This window comes from Suncus etruscus, chromosome 2, assembly GCF_024139225.1.
Source record: "Suncus etruscus isolate mSunEtr1 chromosome 2, mSunEtr1.pri.cur, whole genome shotgun sequence".
Lineage (NCBI taxonomy): Eukaryota > Metazoa > Chordata > Mammalia > Eulipotyphla > Soricidae > Suncus > Suncus etruscus.
This window is the reverse complement of record NC_064849.1, coordinates 88,723,424-88,749,572: the sequence shown is the minus strand read 5'-3', so window position 1 is coordinate 88,749,572 and position 26,149 is coordinate 88,723,424. Positions and strand designations below refer to the sequence as shown.

Here is a 26,149-nt window from a genome sequence, read left to right as displayed (position 1 = left end):
AGCATTCCACATAGTCTTTGAGCACTACCAGGAGTGATTCTTGGGTTCAGAGCCAGGAGTAACCTTTAACCATTGCTGGATGTGGCCCTCAAACCAAATAAAAACTCATTTTTCATATCATTGGCCAACTACCATAACTTGAAACAATGTACATGGAAGATACAGTGATAGAATCAACTGAAATGCATTTGTTAATTTTGGCCCAAATTCTGTATTGGTGATGTGCTAGTACATGTATTCCCAGGAACACTGAATAACAAAATGGACACGGTGTTTTTACTATAAATCATGCTCATTATATTTTATATTTTCTTTGCAGGTGTGAGAATATTCTTGAAGATACTTTAGTAAATTGGTCTTCAACCTTTCTAGGCCTGTGCACTAGTATCAGTTTGCAAACATCTGATAGAAACCCACTCGTGTAGATCAAAGATTAATATATTTTGAAAAGCTATTATTCAAACAAGACTAAAAGATGCTATTTCTGCTATAAACTGTTATGTAAGTTGTCATTGCAGCCATAACTTTTCTTCCTTCACAGGCAAGCATGTTTATAATACCTCAGTAGACCCAAGCTTTGTTTATAGTGACTTCCATCAAAAACATTTCCAAAACAAGGATGCTACAGTTTATCACTCTGACTTCACTGAAGCCTTCTTTACCTAATTGAGTTGTAAGAGTTATTGTTACATTTCAAAATAAAATATGAAAATCAGCATTTGATTTTACTAAAACATGTACTAACCATGGTAATATTCTGTAAGATAGTCATATCTTACAGGAGACAATCAAAAGCAAACTTTTCTCTTTGTATGTGATGCTGAGGATCAAATTCATGACCTTCCATATGCTAAGGATGTGATTTGTGGCTGAGCCATCTCCCCACCCTTATAAAATAACTTTATAAATAGATTTATAAACTAAATAATGTACTTAAAAACTATTTCACTGATTGCTGACTTTCAAAAAAAGATATAGTTTTACTTTGAGAACAAGGGATAAGGCAAGAAAATATGAAAGAAGCAAAGTTTTATCCAAATTTATGACTCAGTACATTGGAAAAATATAACCCTTTTGAACCATTCCTTTCTTATACGTAGCATAAGGTATTTAAAAAAATCATACAGTCTCTGCTTTCAAGTCTAATGACTGATTAGGGACTATCTCTGCTCCACTCACACAGAAAGACAATTTTTCATTCAACATGAATTGTGTTCTTAAACACCTCTCATTGAGCAGTGCTAAAATTCATTATTAGAGAAGAATGGTCTGCCTTAAGCTGAATAAGAGATACTTTAGATTGGGCCGGAGCTGTGGTGCAAATGGTAGGGTGTTTGCCTTGCATGCGCTAACCTGAGAAAGACCTTGGTTTGATCCCCCAGCCTCCCATATAATCCCTCAAGCCAGAAGAAATTTCTGAGTGCATAGCCAGGAGTAACCCCTGAGCATTACCATGTGTAGCTCAAAAAGCCCCACATCTCACCCCCCACCAGCAAGAAACTACAACCAACACTCCTGCTGACTCATGCTCTTGGCCCTCTCTCTCACCCCCCCACCACAATTGTAGAATGTTGCTTGATACCGGAACCAGCTCCAGAAGGACATCCAGTGCAAGAACTCTACCCGAGCCCTTTCTGCCTCAAATCACTTCCCAAACTCAACAAGACCAGGGTCTGTGATGAAAATATGCCCTGGATTCCACCCCCCACAAGAATATCCCAAAAGACAATGTGGAAGCCTATATTTCTTTTATAAGTTTAAGACCTTTATAATACTGCCGCTTAACTTATTTATCTCCAAATGCAAGGTTCGTCTCCTGCAACACTTGGTTCCCTTAATTATTTTTTAAACTCATTTTTGTTTATTTTTTCCTTTATATTTATATGTAAGTATATATATTCCTGTTTTTGCTTTCTTCACTTCCTTAACTTCACCAGTATTGGTGTTTTGGTTCGTTGGGCACAAAAACCTACAAGAAAAAGTCTTGCCTGGGATGAAAGCTTAGGTCAAAACCAGGGCACGGAGAAGATGGAGCCTGACATTCTCACCCCTAAATGCACCAGCAATATAAGATAGCACCATTTCTTTTTGCAAAGGCATACTCAAAATGGGGGAAATTTTACATATAGAAACAAGTTCTTATCTATTAGGGATAAGAACTCACACATTTTACAATACAGGGTCACCTCATACCTTGAACATATGTCATGTGGTCCCAACTTAGACTCCATGCGATTAGACAATAACAGTCCAACCCCAAACCCTATATCTCAGATATAGAACTGACAGGTCTCTGCAACAGTTCCAAAAATCAAAATCCCTCTGGGACTTTCTTAATACTGCTTTGACACCAATATGCACCAGTTTTGGTATGACATCCTGACAACAATGAAATGGCAACAACTTGGTCTAATAGCAGGTTGTCTCATCTCAACACCTAACAATAAGATGAAATCAAAAGGCACATCATTCTTTGATCAATGCAAAAGATAAGATCACTAACTATAGAAGACTGACTGTCACCACCATGACTGGGCAGAATGTATCCTAAGACCAATAAAAAAGACCTTAGTTTAGGCTTTGGCTTACGATCTGTACAACAACCAAGATCTCTAATTCCAGAGGTCTGACTGAGACAACTGCAACTGAGCAGAACTTCTGGAAATGCAATGAAAGACTGTCCTAGGCTTCATCCTAGGATCTGTGCAAAAACCAAGACTACCAACTACAGAAGACTGATTGAAACAACAGTGATGGAACAGAAGTTCTGGAACTGTAAAGAAAGACTCCATCCTATGACATGACATGTGCAAATACTAAGATCACTAGCTACAGAGGCCTGATTTTATCATCCATGATGGAGTGGAAATCTGCCAGACATCACAAAAGGGGAGAGTAAAAGAGCATGTACGGACCCTGTAGTTATTATACCCATGACAGTATACTTCAAGGGAGGAGAAATCCTGTATCTCTTAGGCCAGGGTAATTCCCTTTCTAATCTTCCCAATTTTTACTGTGCCTAGGCTAAAAAAAAATAGCACAAACTAAATTTTTTTTGTAATCGTTGTTGCTTGTTTTTTCTTTTCTTTTCTTTTCTTTGCCTTTTTTCCCCTGTGCTTTGATTCATCTTTATTTCAAGACCGTGATTACTGTTTGTTTGGTTGTTGTCTTTATTGCTGTGGTGCTTTTCAGGCTTTTTGTTTGTTTTTGTTTTGTCTTTTGGGAGGGGTTGATTTTTCTTGTACTATTTTTATGTCTTTCTTTTCCCTTTCTTTTCTTAAACTGATATTTATAGTTTATAGAAGGACTCTTTTTTTTTGCTTATTTAAATTTTTGCCCCCCCCTCTTTTTCTTACCTTCAAACAGAACCACATAACTTGAACCATCTTGTTCTGCCTCACAAATTGAGGGGGAAATAATGGAGGGCACCAAGACTAAACAGTCTTATGAACATTGAGTAGAAACAAAAAAATGATCAGACTTGAACACCAAATCCAAAACCAACTACAACAGAATCAATACCCAATCTACAACAGGCTAGACACAGAAAGGACCACTTATACTAGCAGCCTGGGGGGCAAAGGAGGGGCAATATGGGATGCATGCTGGGAATAGGGGTGGAGGGAGGACAACATTGGTGGTGGGAATGCCCCTGATTCAATGTCACAATGTACCTGAATACTACTGTGAATGATTTGTAATCCACTTTGGTCAAAATAAAAATTATTAATAAAAAAAGAAAATAAAGAAAAAAAGAGATACTTTAAAGAAATAGATAAAAAAAAAATAAAGACAATGTGAGACCAGGGCAAGAGTCCAGGACATAGGGTACTTGCCTTGCACCCAGCAGACCTGGGTTTGTTTCCCAGCATGTCATGTGATCATCCCCAAGCATTTGTAGGAGTAATTCCTGAGTATAGAGTTAGGAGTCACCTGAGCATTGCAGGGTGTGGTACTCCCCAAACAAAGCACACAAAAAACCCTCACCAACCAAATATGCATTCAATTAGAACATAACCAAGTTCCCAGAGCTCCCCAGCCATGCTGACTGTCCTTTATTTTACCCAACTCCCATTCCTAGCTCTGTGTGATCATTTGCGCATCCTTGGGAATAGCTATACAACCATGAGAATTTCCTTTCTGTTTCCTGTGCTGTGGAATAAGGAAGCAAAACTGCTTATACCAGTCAATGCCATAGAGCCCTAAAAGTATGGGTCCAGCCTGAACACCTCATTGGCAATCTGAGCTTCAGTAACCCATGTACCCATTTATTACTAGCAAGGAATCTGGGCAAGAGTTTCCTCAAACAAGCATGACATCAATGTCACAAAGAGGTACATTTGTGTTGAAGGGCTTAGCAGCCCTGATCTTTAAGAATAAATAAAACATTTTATGGCCAAAACCCAGTTTGGAACATGTTTGTAATTATGGTGCTTAAAGAAATTATTTTTTAAAAGGAATAAATAAAATGTTGCCAGTACATATTAAATGGTACATAAATGGAAACTCAAAAATGGAGATTTAAAAATGTTTCAAGAATGCTGACTGGAGGGTAATAGGAAAGTTGGGGACATTGGTGGAGGAAAAGTCACCGCGGTGTGGTGGGATCAGTGTTGGAACATTGTACACCTGAAACTCAATTATAAATGGCTTTGCAAATTGTGGTGCCTTAATAAAAATTAACTAAAAAGAATTCATAAACATTTGAAAGAAGTACATCCAAGACTTAAAAATAAAGTACACCATAAGCAAGAATTCCAAAATAAATAATGACTCCCTGAAGTTCGAGTAATACTTTTATTAATTCTATCAATTCTAGTAAAACTATCAGTTTTAGTAATAAATATTTAGGGAAAGTTGAATTTTATTACTCAAAGGAAGATAAAAAAATCTTATCACAAAGAAAACACTATATTTTTGATATCTGACTTTTAGAATTTAGGATAATCTCCCAGTTAAATTAAGTCTATGTTTGAGTTGAAGAAAATATTATAATTTGAGTCCAGAGAAATAGCACAAGCAAGTGGTAGAGCTATTGCCTTGCACGCACTAACCTAGGACAGACCACGGTTCGATCCCCCAGCATCCCATATGGTCCCCCAATTCAGCAGCGATTTCTGAGTGCATACCCAGGAGTGACCTCTGAGCATCACTGGGTATAGCCCCAAAATAATAAATTAATAATAAATAAATAAATAAATAAAAAGTATCTATCTTTCAGCCTCTTTGTCTGGTGTATTTTGATATAGTAGCTAAATCTTTTTGTTTCATCCAAACAACCCAGTTCTGCTTCTAGACCCATTTCTATGTATTTTGCTCATATATCTGAAGTTGGAATGGAGCATGATTTTCTCCTATCTAAAATTAATACATGCTTAAGGTCAAGACTTGGTTTTCTTATAAGTACTGCACTTTAACTGATTGCGTGACTGGAGCTCCAAGACTTGGTTTTCTTAAAAATAACAGCCAACTTACAATTCACTTGATACTGGCCTGCACACATTCTATCAATTTGTACATATTTGTATATATTTCAAAGATTAGTGGCCATTAGTTTCTTATTTTTTATTAGTTTTACTAAATTTTTCCTCTTTTGCTTATAGTAGACACTTCATAAATGTAAGCGACATAATCCATAACTTGAAAAGGAAGTTTCTTTTAGATACTTAACAATACCTGAAAAAGGAAAAGGTAAAGAAAGTGGATATGATAAAAAATGAAGAACTTGACCACTGAATCATATGTGCATTTTAGGCACATAAAAAGAAAAGAGGTTAGGTCCTGACTAGAGACAATTCAAGTTGGTTTCTTACTATGCCAAATTCCCTTCCTATGATAATTAAAATCTACCATTTTGGAACAAACTAGCCCATAAAGAAACTCTGGTTATCTCCAGAGTTATATTAGCTAGGCTTTAAGAAAAGACAACAATCATTCAATTTGTTGCTTTGTGGACAGATCTGGAGAGAGGGATTTGGATGCTGAGTGGAGTTAGTTAGCTGAAGAGGGACAGACACTGTATGATCCTTCTCATATGTGGGCTAGAAAGAAAAAAGTTACGGGATAACAAGTGGCCCAAGCAAAGGAAGAGAATCTGAGAACTGGTCTACATAACAGAGCTGACCAGAGTGGGAGGGGGTGTTGGGGGACAGAGGAGGCTGGGGTGCTGGACTATTATATTTGTGAAGCCCTATCACTAACAGTACTATATATCACACTGCCTAAAATAAAAAATTAAACACTTTCCTTTTGGAAATAAAACATTGATCCTGATTTATAGGTACAATGCAAAATAAATAAATTAATTATATTTTTGTATTTAACTTTCTTTTTTGTGTGGGGGAGCATAGCTGGCAGTACACGGGGCTAACTCCTGGCTCTGTGCTCAGGGATGACTCTTGATGGGCACTGGGGAACCATATATGTATGGTATTAGGTATGAAATCTGGATCAGCCACAGCAAGACAAGCACCCTGCCTGCTGTATTACTGTCCCGGCCCCTTCTACTTAGTCTTTCCATATCATGACTCTTATTCTTTTCCTGCCTATTTTCTGTAGCATATGAGGAAGCATTTGAAAAACAAAGAGGACTGAGGTCCTGTCTGAAAATTTGCATTTTCTTAGGAGACTTAAAACTAAAGCAGATTTCAAGACCACAACAATGGAGTGTTGAGAATGGGAACCCAGGTGAGTGGGATAGAACATGACGTCAGTAGTGTATGCATACTTCCTCTCTATCATTAACAGGAAGCACTAACTACAATTCACTTAGATAGTGCAGGATCTACCAAAAACCATTTTTAACATGGACCCTTTGAGTGAGTTTGGATTGCCTTCAAGTAGCATTCTCGAAGAATTCATCCAGCAACCCCCTTCTTCTGCCTTTTTGATGCTTTAAAAGTAGCTTCTTTCTATAGAGGAATCTATGCAAATCCCTTAATCTGGATGCATTTTCCTGCACACCACCCATGTTGACACAGCAAGACAGGAAGTGTGGCAGAGTGCTGGTTTTCCCATATGCAAAGATGTATTTATGGGGCTCAATCATTACCATCAAAGGGCTATGAATATTATATCATTTAACTCTACAGAAATCTGCTTCCCAACTCAGAAGTTGAGCATCACTAAATCCTTTGCTGTTGATGAAGGAAAGACATGAATGCAGGTCTTCTCTGCAATAACTCTTCCTTGAATGCATGTACGCTTTTATTTTTATCAATGCCCACATGTCTCCCATCTAAGGACTCTTAGCAAATATGAACAAGTGAAGAGGGTAGGACTTTTATAAGTTTTCCATTTTCAATATAATCTAGGAGGTGTCTCCTTTGCATTCTGACCTTGAAACATTTGTGGTGAGTTACATCTGTGAAGACAATGAAATTGCCTCAAATACAATAGTTGAAGTCAAATGATGTCATCTTCTTTACTTGTATTCAAGAGAGCTGGTTCGAGGTCTTAGCAAGAACTTTGGTTCTTGCTCCAGACCTACATCCATTCTAATGAAAGGCCATCACTTTAGTATTTGCTGGTGGATCATGGAAGATAGAGAAATCTCTAACCCATGTCCCATCTGCCCCAGAAGACAAAACATGACCAAACCCAACCAAAGGTACCCCATCCCAAGGCAGGCAGTACACACACATCTTAAGCTTTATACACAAGAAGCCATGACAAAGGTGAAAACACCCATTCAGGCATGGCAGGGAGAGGAAGGAGGAGTACCCACCTGGGATCTTTCTGAATGCTGTCAATGGACGGGGATCGGGCCAGGGTGCCTTCTGGTGGCAGGGCCGGGCCAGACTTGCTGTAGGGAGACTCAACAGAAGGACAATACTGCAGCTGTCGGTATGGGTCCGCGTAGTTGGAGGCCGGGCCGGCAGCGTAGCTGGCTCTCTGAAATGTGGCCGCTGCTGAGGCATTCTGTGGGCCATGCTGGCTGCCCGTGCGCTGCAAGGGGACGGAGTCGACACCAGGGGAAGATGGGGCTATAGCAGGAAAGGAGGGACAAAGGAAAAAGGTGAGGACCTGTTCACAGATACGGTTCACCAGGTCTAGGCAGGGGGTGGGAGGATTACACATGATGAATGAAGGGGTGCGGGATGAAAGAACAGAAGTAAATTAAGTCTGTCATACTGCAACCACTCAGGCTCACTGTGATCCAGAAAGATGAGGATGAGTGTATGGTTGACAGAAAGAACTCTTTCTGCTGAAGATAGGAAAGTATATACTTTTAATATAATTTTTAATTGAATAACCAGGAGATATGCAATTACAGTTTTTTGTGATTGAGTTTTGGTCATACTATGCCCAACACCCTTCACCAGTGTGTATTTTCTGCCCCCAGTGTCCCTAGTTCCCCACCATTCCCTGCCTCTATAGCAAACATTTATCTTCTCTCTTTCTCTTTCTCCCTTTTAGCCTCTATGGTTTGTAATAATGTTACTGAAGTGGTATCATGTAGATCACTTTATCTCCTTTAGCAACCAGTTCGTGTTCAGAGTGATCATTTTTAATTATCATTGTCACGATGGTCCTTTCTCTGCCATAACTGCATTCTCCTCCTTTTGGGGGCAAGATTCCTACCATGAACTGGTTCTCCTGGCCTTGATCTTAAGAAAAATGGAATCCTGAAAGTTGCTTTTACATGGATGGAGAATATTATGCTAAGTAAAATGAGTCAGATAGAAAGATGAAAATAGAATTATCACACTCATTTGTGGAATATTAAAAGAATGCAGACTATGGTAATAATACCCAAAGACAATGGAAACCACATTTTTTCTGTGTTCCTGGCTTTCCAACACCCCAAATGTTAGTTCATCTGACAAAGACAATGAAACAGGCAAGCCCAGAAGAAAGGTAGGGAATATTTTGAAAGGAGTTGTGGTACTTGTTCCATTCTTTTTTTTTTAAATTTTTTTGTTTAAACAAATTTATTACATACATAATTGTGTTTGGGTTTCAGTCATGTAAAGAACACCACCCATCACCAGTGCAACATTCCCATCACCAATGTCCCAAATATCCCTCTTCCCCACTCAACCCTCGCCTGTACTCTAGACAGGCTTTCTATTTCCCTCGTACATTCTCATTATTAGGATCAAAAAAGAGCAAAACATTCCTTTGAGGAAGATTGCATTACTTTTATTTGAAGTGCAATATAAATTGGGTAATATAGCTAATGTCTCTGATTGAAAGAAAATAAAAAGGGCCTGAAAGATAGTGCAGGGCATAAGGTGCTTGTGCTGAATGAAGCTTGGGAAGTGGTCTAGTGACTGAACACAGAGCAAGAAGAAAACTTTGAGCCCCACAATTGCCATCCCTCCATCCCATGTGAAGACTCCTGCCTTGCATGTGGTTGACCCAGATTCAATCCCTTATACCACATAGGGTTCATCAATCCCACCTAGAAATAATCCCTGAGCACAGAACCAGGAGTAAGTTCTGTGTACAACTGGCTATGAATCAGAATAAAATATAAAACAATTGGTTGACTTGTCACACAAAAATTCCCATAGTCAAAACAACTATTCCACAAGATAATCAAATAAACAGACAATAAGGAGAGGTATTTAATGAAACAAAGATTATGTAGTGTGGAAAGATGTGTGAGTCAGAGGTGATGCAAAGGAATATGCAGCTTCTGAGCAGAATATGTTGCTTGTGAGCAATACCTGGGGATGAACAGGATGGGAGGGCAGTTCATGAGTGGTCAGTTTACATTTCATGTGAGTTTGTTTTTGAGGGAAACCCCTTGGCCTCATGAGGACTGGGGTTCTGAAGCTGGGGAAGTGGGTGCATCTCCAGACCGTAGGGGGAATTCTTCTCTTGGGTTACTTTCTCAGATCTCTCTAAATGACTAAGATGATTTATTTTCAAATGAGATTAAAGTGACCCTACTGGGCTCTGGGTTGCTTGGACTGCAATTGAATATTGAAACTGAATAAGTAATAAAGGAAAAAAATAAGGTGATGGGACAGCAAGTAGGGCATTTGCCCTTTATCCAACTGAACCAGGTTCACACCCTGGTACTCTTTGTCCTCCGCTAAGCCCACGAGGAGTGACCCTTGTGTGCAGAGCAAGGAGTAACCTCGGGGTATAGCTGTTTGTGGCCAACATCCTCTCCTCCAATTAAAAAAAAAATCAATGTGCTTGAAAGCTTTAGGAAATGTGCTGTGACTCATAACATCACTAAGATGTTGTCATCGCTTCAGTTAGCAGGTTTCTAATAAATAAGGAGCAGAAATAACCCCTCACCACAGCCCTTGGACATAAAACTCCTGAAAAGAAGCTCAGGTGGCCTTGGATTTTTCCAGCAACTTTGACAGTACACGGGTCATTCTTACTCTGTTCATGGGCAGCCAAGGCATAGACACACAACAGAACTTTCCTAAATTTATTTAATTAGCTAGAATGGCAGAAATTCACTTCTGGGAAGCACTCTGTTTCCCAAGTTTGTGCTTACGAAGCTGGATTAGGTTTTAGATCACACTCCAATTACTAAATTATTTAGCTTGATGAGAAAACTGAGAAAAATGATGAGTGGGTCCCAATGCTAGTATAAAGAATTGGTTTCATAATAGGAATTAATAGGAGTTATAATGGGAATTAATTTGATTATAATATCCACATATTATGTTGAAAGTATTGTAAATTGGCGTGTGAATCAATTTATGCCGTTTATCATTAAATTAGATGTTTTATGGCACAAAAAATAGATGCCCAAAAGTTTTTAGGCCCTAAATTTAACAATACTTATTCTTAGAGAAAAAATGAATAGCAATAGCTACAAATAATTTTATTTTATCTTATTTTAAAATATTTGAGCCTTATTTTATTCAGCATTTTACTATATTAAGAAAAAAGGGAGGTAAACCATGAAATATAAAATGGGAAACAACTCTTAGGATGATCAGTACACACATCAAAGTCCCAATGAGAGGCTTGATTTTGACAAATGCCCTTCAAAAAACTGATTGAGGTCATGGCTTACTCTTCTATTATGTCTCATTAAATAAGAATATAGGTGAAATTCGCCAAATATAATCAGAATTAAAAGTCATACTCACAAACTAAAATTAATCAATGCAATGTAAATGATGTAAATTGGCAACATAGATGGGAGAAAAATACAGGCTTTTAAATAACAATCTATCCAAATCCATGAAGGAAAACATGCAAGAGTCGAGCAAATGCCAAACCAATCATTGGTAATGCAACATGGTTCTACCTTGTTTATATTTAAGTATAATAGAATGAAACCACTTTAAAGCATAATGAATAAAATCCTCTGTACATCATGGGTATTCATATACAGTTACTGGCCAAACCACTAAATAATTTTCTTTCATTTAATTCTCCCTTATGGTTCAGAATCAGTTGGCCACACTGCTTGGGCAAACATATAAAGACAAAGGGTGCTTCAACAGCTCTCCCTCCTCTGGCCTCCCCTACTCTGCAAACAGCACCTTGTCCCCTCAAAAAGCTCCTGAAATTCAATGAACCACACTGAAAGTCTGTCTCTTTGGGGAGATTTTCACAGGCTCCTCTCTAGTAGTTGGCTTGATGCTTTATCTGACATTTAAATGGTTCATAAAAAATTATGTTTTCTGTAGAAGCCTCAAGTAGAGGTCTAGGGTATGAAAAGGGAAGAAAGATGTTTCACTTAATCTATTATGTTGGTTTCTGGGTCACACCTGGCAGTGCTCAGGGATTACTCCTAATACCACACTCAGGAATTCCCTGGAAGTCTCAGGAAAACGCAGAGAATGCCCATGAGTGAACCCAGGTCAACCACATGCAAGGCAAATGACATCCTGCTGTACTATCTCTCTGGCCCCTCATTTTATTTTTTAAAGGAATGAATCATTATTTTGTCATAATATCAAATGTTCTACACTGATAATGAAAAGTAGTTACTGACTTGCATTGCATACAACAGAAAGACGAAGAAGCAGACAAAAATACAAAATAATCTGAGGATATAAAGAAACTAGGAAAATATAAAGTTGGGTTCAACAAAATAAAATATCAATTTGTATTATTTACACCCATTTTTAAATATATTTGTATATATGAAATATCAAAAGATAAAATGCCAGTACATGTATTATATAGAATTACAAAATAAGCACAAGATAAGGTTTTTTTTGGGGGGGGGTAAGGATATTGGTTTTGGCCACTCCTGGTGATGCTCGTGGCTTACTTCTGACTTTGCACTCATAGATGAGTTCAGTGAACCATATATAGTATTGGATTGGCCATAGACAAGGCAAGTGCCTTAATCCTGGTACTATTTTTCCAGTCCAAGCACACAGTAAGATAATAAAAGAGCATTTTCTCTGTAAGTTCAGACAATATGTCCATAAAGATAATGGACCTAGAACGTGATCTAATATTCTTATAAAGTTTTATTTATTTAATTGGGATCTTCATCACCAAACCCACTATATTACCAACAGAATTATCATTCAGCAATAAATTATACAGATCTTTTAAATATTGGCAATCTTCACAGATAGTCAAGCTAAATTTAATTAAAATATTCAAGGGTACAATATTTAAGCACCATGATTCCAAACATGTTTGTAGTTGGGTTTCAGTTATAAAAAAAAAAATCCTTCACAAGTGCAACCTTCCTACCATCAATGTCCCCCATTTCCCCTCCCACACCTCCTACCTATATTGAAACAGGCATACCAATTCTCTTACACACTATCATTGTCATGATAGTTGTTAGTGTAGATATTTCTCTAACTGCACTCACCACTCTGGTTAAAAAAGATAATCAAGGGTAAATTCAATGAAAATTTTACTTTAAATATTACTTTCTCAGTGCAAAGAGTGATTTCATACATAAGTTTTAATAGTAATAAAATCATGTATGGTGGTGATCTTGTTTTTCTATCTTTATTGAAAATGAAGGCTCTGAAAATTATATCTATCCAAAAAATGTACCCACAATGATAATTCTCAAGATAGATATGAAGTGCTATGTAGGAACAAATTGCAGGCATATTTGGTTTGTTGACTACATGCTGTGATACTTGGGAACTAAAACTGGTTCTCTGCTCAGAGGTCACTCCAGATGGTTCTTGGGGGACAATGAGTTACCAGGTATTGAACCCAGAGATTTTTCAGGCAAAGTTATTTTCCAGCACATTGAGTCTCTACCTAGCTCCTGGTGTAGATGCATATAGAAGAGAAAATGTCACAATATCCCACCGTAAATACTTTCTTTGTTTTTGTTCTAGGGCCACTCGTAGTGTTTGTCAAGAGATTACTCTCTCTGCTCATTGCTCTGGGAGACACATAATGTTAGAATGTAAACTGTGATTTCAGAGCTCTTGTGATAGTTCCCAGAAAGTGTCAAAAGTCTTGCTATATTTTTCAGAGAATTATAAAACTACAGTTTTTGTAGTTAAGACTAAAATACAAATGAAAAGGAAAAACAATCCAATTAGAGAGATGATATTTAAAAAAATTCAGCAACAGCTGGATCTGCATTAGAGCCAAACATAACACTGTGAACTTAGGTAGTTTTGTGGGATTTCACTTACTTTAAAATAACTTAGTTAATGGATGAAGTGGAAAGCAAAAAGGCACAACTATTGCAAAGTAGCTGCAAAATATTTCTAAACATCTTTCAAGTGTACATTTTAATTTCATTTCATTTATAGTATGGGTTTTGGGACTCATGATAAATGATGCCAGAGTCATGTATTTCAACCTTCCAAGCACATTTTCTGTCGTTAAGGGTAGAGATCTCATTTGCCTAGATGTGAGGAACAAATGCTATACATTATATTCATTTAGAACTTCCTATATGTGTTAACCCCGCTGGGTGTCTTATGACATATTATCTCATTTCATCGCTATAACAGCCAACGTGGAAGGTACTGTTATTACTGCCATCAGCCTCGGACTTTCACAGTGGGCAGAGCAGGGAATTAAACACAGGTTGTTTAATCCTAGGATTGGCCTGCATTTTCCCCCTTGCCCACTTTGGGGTGTTAATAAGTCAAGGTGCACACCTCTCAAATAACAGCCAACACATTCTAATGAATAAAGAAAGCCAAGAAAAGACTGACCACACTGGATACAAGAGGCAAAATCCCTATCACCTAAATAATTTACCATTTGTGTTCCAAACTGTACTTCTATTTTTAAAGGTAGCAAGAAATCTCCTTGTGTAGTAGACAGAAGAGACTCAGGAAATTAGGAGTTTTTCCTCAGATGTAGATGTAAGAGATTGGCTGGGGGTACTAAGACCATCATAGTGGCCTCACTTCTGTTTCCAGAGTTCATGGGACTTTCATGACAATTTGCCCTGAAACAGAGTAAGGGAGATGTAGGAAATGCCATCTGGGGTCCTAATAACAAGGATACAGAATGCATGTTACTCAGATGGGGGTGCCAGGGAGTTACATGGTTTGGAAATGGAGTGGAAAAAAAGTTTTGTAGGCTGGAGAGCAGGGTGAGTTCTATAAATAATAATAATAATAACAATAATAAAAAAGGGCCAATGTGAGGGCTTGGGAAACAGGCACAAGTTCCTGGACACACAGTTCTTGGGGAACTCTGTGTTGTGCAATTTGTTGTTCCAAACCTGGGATCTGATATCTCTATAAGTTCCTATAAGTCTTGAAGACTAGAATTTTCCAACTGGAGGGACAGTACAGGGTTAAGGCACTTGCTTTACAGGCAATGACCCCATTTGATTCCCACCACTTCATAATCTGTCTACCAAGGGATCAATTTGACACAAAAGAATATAATAAAATATACATCAGTGTAAGTGATGGATACTAACATCTGTATCATCTCCCTCCCCAGATCTCTGCAACATTTCTGAGAACCAGAATTATCAAATTAATGAACTCAGGAGACTTAATTATTTGTTAAAGATTCCAGGGCAGAGAGGAAGGGAGAGAAAGGGAGGGGCATTGGAGACATTGTTGGTAAGAAATGTGTCCTGGTGAAGGTGTTGAGACTCAATCTATCACAAGTGGAGTCTTTATAATGAATGATTTTATAACTGTGTAACTCCTGGTGATCCATTAAAGAATTAATCTATTTAAAACTTTATAGGAGGCTCTATCAAGTTTATCCTGTCTGTAAACATCTTTCCTAACTTTCAACTTTTCTACTCTGGAGAATCTTGTGTTCTCTCTCAAACATGTATTTCCTTTTATTCTCTTTGCTCTTGTCTAAGTATATGTCATTAAATAAAAACTGCTTAGGTGGCAGGTTTGAGTGAAGATGGTGTGGACACTGATGGGGGAAGATGACACTGGCAGTGGAACTGCTTCTTGGATATTAATATCTAAAACTCGGATTACCAACTGAGAGAGACTGAGGGGGTCTATTGCCTGTGCATGTTTCTCTACCCTTCTGTCTACTGAACCTCCCATGAGTGGGCCAAGAAGGACCCACCAAAAACTCTCTTCTACAGGTACCCAAACCAAAAGGCTGAGAAAGACTGGGTGAGTGAAAGCCAGTTATCAGCGGTGCCCCTGCAAAAAGGCAGATCCTTTGTCTATGAAAGGGAGGAATCTGCCCCTGCTGCAAGATTACCAACTGGGAGAGACTGAGGAGGCCTGTTGCTTGTGCATGTTATTCTACTCTTTTGTCCACTGAACTTCTCCTGAGAGGGCTGAGAAGGGCCCACCAAAAACTCTCTTCTAGAGGCTCCAGAAGAGCACGGCTGCTCTGCTTCACTTCGAGTCTGCATGCTCTTTCTAAAAATGAACCCCACCATAACACACAGAAAAAAAACCACACTACAAGCGTGACAATGGGGAAACCTCACAGACAAACACTATGCGCAGAGAATAAAGATGATAGCTCTGATGACTCAAAAAATACCAACAATCTGATTAATCTCTCAGAATATGAATTATATAGAAATATGGAGCATCCTCATGGAAATAAAAAAATATCTCTAGCTGAACAGAACACAAAACTGAAATAACAGATTGGAAAAATACAATGGCTGAACTGAAAAACTCAATGGACAGTCTCTCCAACAGAGTAGAAGCAGTCGAAGACAGAATCAGGGAACTGGAAGATGAAATGCAGAATAACTCCTTACAGCAGAAGAGACTGGAAAAGAACCTTAAGGCAAATGATCATTCAATGGAAAAAGTACTCAAAGAATGTGAACAGATGAAAATAGAAGTCTTTGATAAACTCAACAGAAACAACATAAGAATCATTGGAATCCCAGAGGCCCAGGAAGGGGATCCGCAGGAAGAATCAACAGTCAAAGACATCATCTCAGAGAAACTCCCAGATCTAAAGACTGCACGCAAACAAATCCTGCATGCCTGAAAAGTATCAGCTAAAAGAGACCCAAAGAAAAACACCCAAGACACATCCTAATCACAATGACGAATCCTACAGATAGAGATAGAATACTGAAAGCAGCAATATCAAAAAGGGAAATTACCTTCAAAGGATCATCCATAAGATTTACAACAGACATGTCACAAGAAACTCCCAAGGACAGAAGACAGTGGTGGGACATTGTGACAAGACTGAATAAAATGGATGCTTCACCTAGAATATTGTACACAGCTCGATTCACATTCAGGATTGAAGGAAGAAAACATAGCTTCAGGGATAAGCAACAGCTCAGAAAATTTATAGATGCAAAACCAGCCTTAAAGGAAAAAAAACTGAAAGGTTTACTTTAAGACAATACAGATCATCAGACACACCAAACTTATACACAAAGGTGACATTAAATTTCATGGAAATCATCTCCCTCAATATCAATGGCTAAATGAATCAATTAAGAGACACAGAGTGGCTAAATGGATCAAAAAGATGAATCCAACCTTCTGTTACTTAAAAGACACACCTGAGTAGTCAGAACAAACATAGACTTGAAATCAAGGGCTGGAGGAAAATCATCTAAGCAAACAACAACACCCTTTAAAAAGCTGGGATGGTCATATTAATATCAGACGACACAAACTTTAGACTCAGAAAAGTTGTAAGAAACAAAGATGGGCACTTTGTACTAATGAAGAGATATGTTCAACAGGAAAAAATCACATTAACATAACATAAACATAACATAAACATATATGCACCCAATGAGAGACTGGCAAAAAATATAATAGAATTATTGACAAATTTGAAAGTGGATATCAATACTAACACAATAATTGTGGGATAACTCAACATGGCCCTGTCAACAATTAATAGGTCAACCAGACTGCAAACCAACAAAAATATACTAGATTTAAAAAGAGAAATGGAAGAAAGAGGGGCCTAGTAGATATATATAGGGCACTCCATCCCCAGAAACCTGGATACACATTCTTCTCCAATGTACATGGGTCATTCTCCAGGACAGACCACATGCTGGCACATAAAACATAGCTCCATAAAACCAAGAGTATAGAAATTTTGCAGGCTACCTTCACTGAGCACAAGACTCTGAAATTAGATTGAACTACAAAGGGACACAGAAGAACTTTAACAACTGGAAATTAAAAGGCCTGCTACTGAACAACAAGTGCATCCAAGATGAAATCAAAGAGGAAATCAAAACTTTCCTGGAAACAAATGACAATAAAGACATAAACTACGAGAACCTATGGGACACAGCAAAAGCAGTACCGAGAGAAAAATTTATAGCTTTGCAAGCACACATCAGGAAGGAATAAGTGGCATACTTGAATAGCCTAATGATGAAGTTTATAGAATTAGAAAATGATCAACAAAAATAACCAAAAATGGGGAGACAGAAGGAACTAATAAAGCTTAGAGCAGAAATCAATGAAATGGAAATTAAAAAAAAGTCTGAAAGATCAACAAAAGCAGAAGTTGATTCTTTGAAAAATAAACAAGATTGATAGACCACTCGCAAAACTCACAAAGAAAGAGAAAGATAAACTTGTTAACCTGTATAAGAAATGAAAAGGGGGACATCATGACAGATATTGCAGAGATTCAAAGGGTAATCAGAGACTACTTTGAGAAACTCTATGCCACCAAATATGAGAACCTGGAGGAAATGGATAAATTCTTGGAATCTTATAATTTTGCACGGTTGAATAATAAGGATGTAGCCTATCTAAACACCTCCATCACAATTGAGGAAACTAAAACAGTAATCAAATATCCGCTGAAAAACAAAAGTCGAGGCCCAGATGGATTCACTAATAAATTCTTTCAAACATTTAAAGAGAAACTACTACCAGTCCTTGCCAGACTCTTTCATGAAATTAAAAAATCTGGTACACTTCCAAATAGCTTTTATGAAGCCAATATCACCTTGATACCAAAACCAGACAGAGATACAGGCAAAAAAGAAAATTACAGACCAATATCCCTGATGAACAGATGGAAAGAACCTCAACAAAATCTGGCAAATAGGATCCAATGCCTCATCAAGAAGATCATCCACTACAATCAAGTAGGTTTCATCCCAGGAATGCAAGGATGGTTCAACATCCATAAATCTATCAACACAATACACAACATCAACAACAAGAAAAATAAAAATCATAGGATCATATCAATATACACAGAGAAAGCATTTGATAAGGTCCAACACCCATTCTTGATAAAAAAAAAAACTCTCAGCAAGATGGGAATGAAAGAAACCTTTCTCAATATAGTTAAGGCCATATACCACAGCCAATGGTAAATATCCTCAATGGAGAAAAACTAAAAACTTTTATCTAAATTCTGGTACAAGACAAGGCGGTCCCCTCTCACCACTCCTATTCAACATAGTACTGGAAGTACTTGCTATAGCGATTAGGCAAGAAAATGATATCAAAGGAATCCAGATAGGAAAGGAGGAAGTCAGGCTCTTACTCTTTGCAAAAGATTAAACACTCTACTTAGAAAACCCCAAAGACTCTATCAAAAAGCTTCTAGAAACAATAGATTCATATAGCAATGTGGCAAGTTACAAAATTAACACACAAAAATCAATGACCTTTTTATATGCCAATAATGATAGACAAGAAATGGGTATTAAGAAAACAACTCCATTCACTTTAGTGCCAAACAAACTCAAATATCTTGGAGTCAACTTCACTAAATATATGAAGGACCTATACAAAAAATTATAAAACCTGCTCCAAGAAATAAGAGAGGACATGCAGAAATGGAAGCACATACCTTGCTCATGAATTGGAAGGATTAACATAATTAAAATGGCAATACTCCCCAAAGCATTGTACAGATTTAATGTTATCTCTCTAAAGATAGCCATGACATTCTTCAAAGAAGTGGATCAAACACTGTTGAAATTCATTTGGAACATTAAACACCCTTGAATAGCTAAAGCAATCCTTAGGAAAAGGAATATGGGAGGCATTACTTTCTCCAATTTTAAACTGTTACAAAGCAATAGTTATCAAAACAGCATGGTATTGGAATAAAGACAAACCCTCAGATTAGTGGAATAGTTTTGAGTATTCAGAGAATTTTCCCAGACATACAATCAACTAATTTTTGATAAGGAAGCAGGAAGTCCTAAATAGAGCAAGGAAATCCTCTTCAACAAGTGGTGTTGGAACAACTGGTTAGCCACTTTCAAAAAAGCAAACTCAGACCCACAGCTAACACCATGTACGAAGATAAAATGGATTAAAGACCTTGATATCAGTCATGAAACCATAAGGTATTTAGAACAACACGTAGGTAAAACACTCCATGACATTTTGACTAAAGGTATCTTTAAGGAGGAAACAGCTCTCTCCAAACAGTGGAAGCAGAGATAAACAGTTGGGAATATATTAAGCTCAGAAGCTTCTGCACCTCAAAGGAAATAGTGCCCGGGATACAAGAGCCACCCACTGAATGGGAGAAACTATTCACCCAATACCCATCACATAAAGGGCTTATAACCAAAATTTACAAGCCACTGACAAAACTTTACAAGAAAAAAACATCTAATCCCATCAACAAATGGGGAGTAGAAATGAACAGACACTTTGACAAAGAAGAAACACAAATGGCCAAAAGGCACATGAAAAAATGCTCCACATCACTAATCATCAGGGAGATGCAAATCAAAACAACTATGAGGTACCATCTCATACCACAGAGAATGGTGCACATTACAAAGAATCAGAACATGCAGTGCTGGTGGGTATGTGGAGAGAAAGGAACTCTTATTCGTTGGTGGGAATGCCTTCTAGTCCAACCTTTATGAAAAGTGATATGGAGATTCCTCCAAAAACTGAAAAATTGTGCTCCCATACGATCCAGCTATACCACTCCTAGGGATATACCCTTGGAACACAACAATACAATACAAAAGTCCCTTCCTCACACCTATATTCATTGCAGTGCTATTTACAATAGCCAGGCTCTGGAAACAACCAAGATGCCCTTCAACAGATAAATGGCTAAAGAAACTGTGATACATATACAGAATGTAATATTATGTTGCCATCAGGAGAGATGAAGTCATGAAATTTTCCTACATATGGAATCTAATATTTTGAGTGAAATAAGTCAGAGGGAGAGTGATAGACACGGAATAGTCTCCCTCAGCTATGGGTTTTAAGAAAAATAAAAGATATTTTTGCAATTATCCTCAGAGACAAAGAGAGGAGGGCTGGAAAGTCCAGCTCATGACATGAAGCTCACCACAACGAGTGGTGAATGAACTTAGAGAAATAGCTACCCTGAGAACTATCATAACAATGTGAATGAATGAGGGAAGAGAAAGCCTGTCTAGCGTACAGGTGGGGGTGGGGTGGGGAGGAGGGAGATTTGGGACTTGGTGATAGGAATGCTGCACTGGTAAAGGAGGGTGTTCTTTACATGACTGGAACCAAACTGCAATCATATTTGTAGTAAGGTGTTTAAATAAAGATTTAAAAATATCTAAAATCAAACTATGATTAATTTTATAAATTGATGCTTTAATAAAATAAACATAAGAACTTATATTGCTCCACATACACACAAATGAAAATTTTAATGTGTTGGACATGCTGGATATGGAGGATGGAATCTGTTAATCTGTAATTAAAGTTTCACTTTGGCCACTGTCTGTGAATCATTTCTTTTTGTTTGTTTGTTTTTGTTTTGTTTTGTTTTTTGTTTTTGGGCCACACCCGGTGACGCTCAGGGGTTATTCCTGGCTATGCGCTCAGAAATCGCTCCTAGCTTGGGGGACCATGTGCGACGCCGGGGGATCGAACCACGGTCCGTCCTATGCCAGCGCTTGCAAGACAGACACCTTACCTCTAGCGCCACCTTTCTGGCCCCTGTGAATCATTTCTAAATTTCAACATGGGTTTATTTGATTAAGTCCCATTCAATGGTCAGCAGGTATCTGATCCTATTTCCTTCCCTGCTGCCTGACTCTGCCCATTTACTGCTCCCAATGTAAGAAGAGACTATTTCCAGAACTCCATCTTCAAGAGTTTGGTCAATTAGTTGGAAGGAATCATATTCCTTCATAAACTGCTAATAATCCACATTTTTATGAACTCAAGAGATTTTATCAATCATTTAGGGAGTATGGTAGAGCCACACGCAGTGGTGCTCAGGGCTTACTCCTGGCTCTGTGCTCAGGGATCACTTCTGGTGATGCACAGGGGATTAATTGCTGGGAACTGAATGGAGGTGAAGGGTTGGCTGAATTCAACTCTGGACAATCCCCTGGCCCCTCCAATGATTTACCAGAGAATGTGGGGCTTTATTAGGAATCTGTAGAAACATTTCACCAACAGGGTGCTTCACTCTGTTCTCTGTTTATGAAACCCTAGCTTGTGCTGTCAAGATCTTCATTGAGGTTAATATATCCTATGTGTATTTTTTTTTTAATGATGAATGGCTTGTCGACCTCCTGAACTGGTTAGCTGGTTTTCTCCTTGCAACGTGCCAAGATCATTCATTACTGTTAGTAGACTGGTCCTTGGATGAGATCTTTTTCTCCGCTCTGCTGGCACACCTATGTGCCCAAGAAACTCAGTCACCTGCAGGTGCCTCCCACCTCTTTGGGGTCTAGCTTCAGGAAGCTCACAGAGTTCAGAACGCCCTTGCTCTCACACCCTGGACAGTGGCAGCAATATCTGGGCTTTTAGCTTCTGCTAAACAGACCTGTCTTCAAGCCCTGCAGTCCACAGCTTGTTGTTCTTTCCATTCAGAAACTCCAGCTTTGGGAATCTTACTCCAAGCAAGGGAATTTTTCCTGTACACACACTTGGTTCCCCAAGGCAACTCTTCAGCTTTGCCTGGGGAGGGAAAGTTCCCAGAGTTTATGGGAACCCAGATCCTCTGTCCTTCCTGCTGCCCAGCTTGGGAGAGTGTCCTCTTCTCTTTCATCTCTTCTCTGTTTCTCCCTCCCTTCCATAACATATCATCTCCTTCTCCTCTATTTCCCTCACTCTACTCTCACCCCTTCTCGCTCTACTTTTTCTCCCTCCAACATCCCTGTTTCTCAAACCATGTTTCTTCTCTTCTCTCTATCATTTCTCTCTTATCACTCTTTCCCCTTCTCCCTCTATGTCCTATCCTTTCCACTTCAACTCTTTTCCTTCTCTCTATTCCTTCTTTCTTCTCTCTATCATTAGTCTCTGCTCACTCCTGTCTCTTCTTCCCTCCTTTCTCTCTAACCCTTCTCATTCTCTAGCCCTCTGAATCCTTTCTCCTCTTTTATTGCCCCTCTAATCTTTCCCCTCTTGCTCTAACACCTTTATCCTTTTTCTCAATCCCCCTTTCCTTTTTCTCCTTTATTCCTTTCCTTCTCTCCTCTCTTTCCTCTCTCCAACCTCTTTCCCTTTCCCCTCCTACCATTTTCTCTCTTCTCCTCCCCTCTCACCATTTTCCCTTTTCTCTTTCCTCTTTATTTGTCACTTTATCCTACTCCATCTTACTGCTGAGACCAACCCATGACTCCCCACCTGCTGGGTCAGGAACATCTGTTCATTCCTCAGTGTGGCCTCCTGCCTCCCCTTCTGTATGCTTCCCCTGAGAATCCTCAGAGGTCTGACTCAAAAGCACTGTTCAGTCAGGACTGGACCTTACCGGTTGGGGTAGACACTTCTCCCCAAGTCTCCCAGCTGCCAGTCTGAGCCCCAGGACAGTGGCCCTGCACATCTCCAGTCCAGCAGCCCTCAAAGAACTGGTCCTCCTCTCCCATCATTTTCCAAAGTGGGGGATATCCCCTTGAGGGGAGAATATAGGGACCCAGGTAAAGGGTGGGGCCCTCAGATATTGTGTGTGTATATATGTGTATGTGTGTATGTGTGTGTGTGTGTGTGTGGAAGGGGTGATTGCTCAAGCAGAACTAAGTGCACTGAGTGATCTGTTTTTCTGCAAAGGGGGAGTTAGGGTAAAGAAATTAGCAAATCTCTGATTGAGAGTGTCTATTGGACATTTGATCAGTTATTTCCAGGAAATGATGGGTTCCACACTGAGAATGTAGAAATAAGTCCTCTAGGAGAGAAGCAATCTTTGAACATTTCTTGATATTAGTTCTAGTTTTGAGGTGCTCAGGAATTGTACTTGACTGTGTGCTTAAGGATCAATCCTGGCAGGGCTCAGAGAATCAAAGCTGCTGCTAAGAATTGAACCAAGGTTAGCCACGTGCAAGGAAAGTGCCTTAATAACCTCTGTACTATCCTTCTATCCCTTTTATATCAGTTTTATTTCTAGTTTTTATTATGTGTAAGGCAATAATATGGCAAACTAGTGCACAGGTATAGAATTTATAAGTCAAAGGTAGGTATAGACCCACATACCTGGCATTTGGGCAGATAGAAGAGAATAGAGTCAGTTCCCAGGTGCAAAACTTGTTGGGAAATGGAAAGACTATAAAGAAAGGAATCAAGCGCAGAATTGGGGGGTTGATACAGGTAGGTACAAGGGAGACAGGGCAGGTGATTTGACTCCTGCATCATTTATGGTCCCATAATCACCACCAGGACTAAGCACTGAGTACAGCCAGGTGTGGTTTCAAAACAAAAAGTAGCCAGGGAATGTTACCAAAGATGCTTCCTGAACCTCTCCTAAGAAGTGGGTACACAGAAGACTATTTTCAATCACTCCTTCACTCATTTTCCAGCAAACTAAAAATCAAAATCCCCCTGCAGACAGAACTGTGTCTAGAGTCTGTTGCTGCTGAGGGAAGAATGTTCTGGAAATCTTGATCGTCTGCACCAAGATGGATATTATGAAACCTGGGTTTGAGATATTTGTTCTCCAGGTCAAAAATAAAGATGATTTGGTACCTGTCTCCCTATGAGGTGGAGCAATATTGAAATGTAAATATCAATAATCAATTATAAAAGCAACTTCGTTGACTCAGATTTCAAAACATGTAATTTATAATAATAATAATGCACTTGAGAGAAATTGCTAGGCTGGACTTGACCTTAGCTGGAAGTTATAATAGTGTTCAGATGTGGAGCCCTGGGCATCACTTGGACTGGAAGAAGCTTCTGTGTTCTCATGCCTCTGCCCTTCCAGGGGTGAAGGGCTTCCTAGGGAGAAGGGCAGACCTCACCACTATCCAGCCAGCACCCTAAAATTTTCTCATTTCCTCTCCATGGGAAGCTTGGTAAGAAGTACAGTTCTCAACAACTTCTTAATTATACACACTTAGAATGCAGCTTTCTTCCTCTCGTACATTTAATCATGGCCTTTGATTAGTTATTTTGCAGATGGCTACTTTTTCTGGGAAGCACTGGTTTTCTTCATGTGGCCTGTGGCTCTATTCAATAAATATCACACACACACACACACACACACACACACACACACACACACACACACACACACACACACACACATCTAATCTTGGAGCAAGTTGGCTAAACCATATTCAAGGGCTAGTGCCCAAATATTAAATAGTCATTTCATATGATTCAACCTAATAATGAGTATAAAATAAATTCCCAATTTGCCTTATAAAATAGACCACATTTTAAGTAAATGGGCTTTTTCCCTGCAAGCTTGCCAAACAGTTAGACTCTATCATTAAAAAACACTTACCTACAGTAGACAGATGCCTTTTCTGTCTGAGATAATGGTTGCTTTCTTGGTGTATCTGCATTTATTAATAAGCTAAACATAAATGATGGATAAAAAATAAACACTTGACTCCACTGGCCTCTTTCTACATGAAGTGCATCGACCTTGGTACCCCTTTTATTCTTGTGCACAAAGAGCAACAAGTTGGGGACCACATTGACACAATGACCTACAATCCCTCAGTGACAGGCAGGTGAAACACAGGTCTTTGAGAGTGGAGAGGGGCAAGGCCCTGTGTGCACCCAGACATGCACATGCTAAACACACACATGCACAGATATGTTCTTGCTCTGCCGTGCACAAACCCATGACTTTATGTGAGTTCAAGCACCCTAACAGACTCACCCCCTCTTTCTTCAGAGCATGGACCCTCCCAGGGGGACTGCAAGACCCACCTGTGCTCGTGCGGTAGGTGCCGGTGTGTGCTGGCGGCAGAGGGTCCCCCTGGCTCTGGCTGAGACTCCTCATCGGGGGCTTCTGATAAATTCGGTCTTCATAGATGGGGTCAATGTGGTGCTCCGGGGACTGCAGGGCCCGCAGCTCAGGGCCCAGGTGGCCGTGCTGACTGCTGTAGGATGCACGGGACCCCGCTGCAACAAAGCACAAGCAACAGGGACATTGAGGACTCTGGACACATCTGAGTACAATTCTTTGCATCAAACATGTATGCAATATAATATTATTTCCTTTTGCATAGATGTGTTGGAAATTGGCAGAAAAGCAGCTGAAAGCTAGCCACAGGTTGAACTTTGTCAACTAATCAGGTTATTGCCTCATCTAGCTGCCTTGCTCTCCAATTGGATCTACCTCAAGGACCCAACAGGTTATAAACATAAATCCATTTTTAACAGGATCAGGAAAACTTTCTTTTTCTCAGTCTATGGCCCACCCCTTTATTATTCTGGAAAGCCACTAGATAGACCATCCAATAGCAGAAATTCTTTTTTGTCCATAGTTTTTGCTTCCTTAAGTGTTACACCAGAAATAATGTCAAGTACAAGTAAATTTGCCATGAGGGCAAGCTACGACTTAACAGTACATTTTTTTTCCTTAGACAGGAATGAACTAAAATATTCAGACCTATCACCAATTGCTCAAAAAAAGGATAATGTTAAAAAAATTGCCT

At 39.0% G+C, this 26,149-nt stretch overlaps 1 protein-coding gene across 4 annotated transcripts in view; it reads right to left on the bottom strand.

Annotated features, from left to right (window-relative positions):
• CTNND2 (catenin delta 2) overlaps nucleotides 1–26,149 on the bottom strand; it is a 974,640-nt gene that overhangs the window by 369,711 nt on the left and 578,780 nt on the right. For all 4 annotated transcript variants that reach the window (XM_049767900.1, XM_049767903.1, XM_049767899.1 and 1 more), the window contains exons 8-9: nucleotides 25,419–25,613; nucleotides 7,727–7,985 (exon numbers count right to left, since the gene is read on the bottom strand). In XM_049767900.1, coding sequence (XP_049623857.1) covers nucleotides 7,727–7,985; nucleotides 25,419–25,613 — 454 coding nt within the window. The remainder of the gene's footprint in view (nucleotides 1–7,726; nucleotides 7,986–25,418; nucleotides 25,614–26,149) is intronic.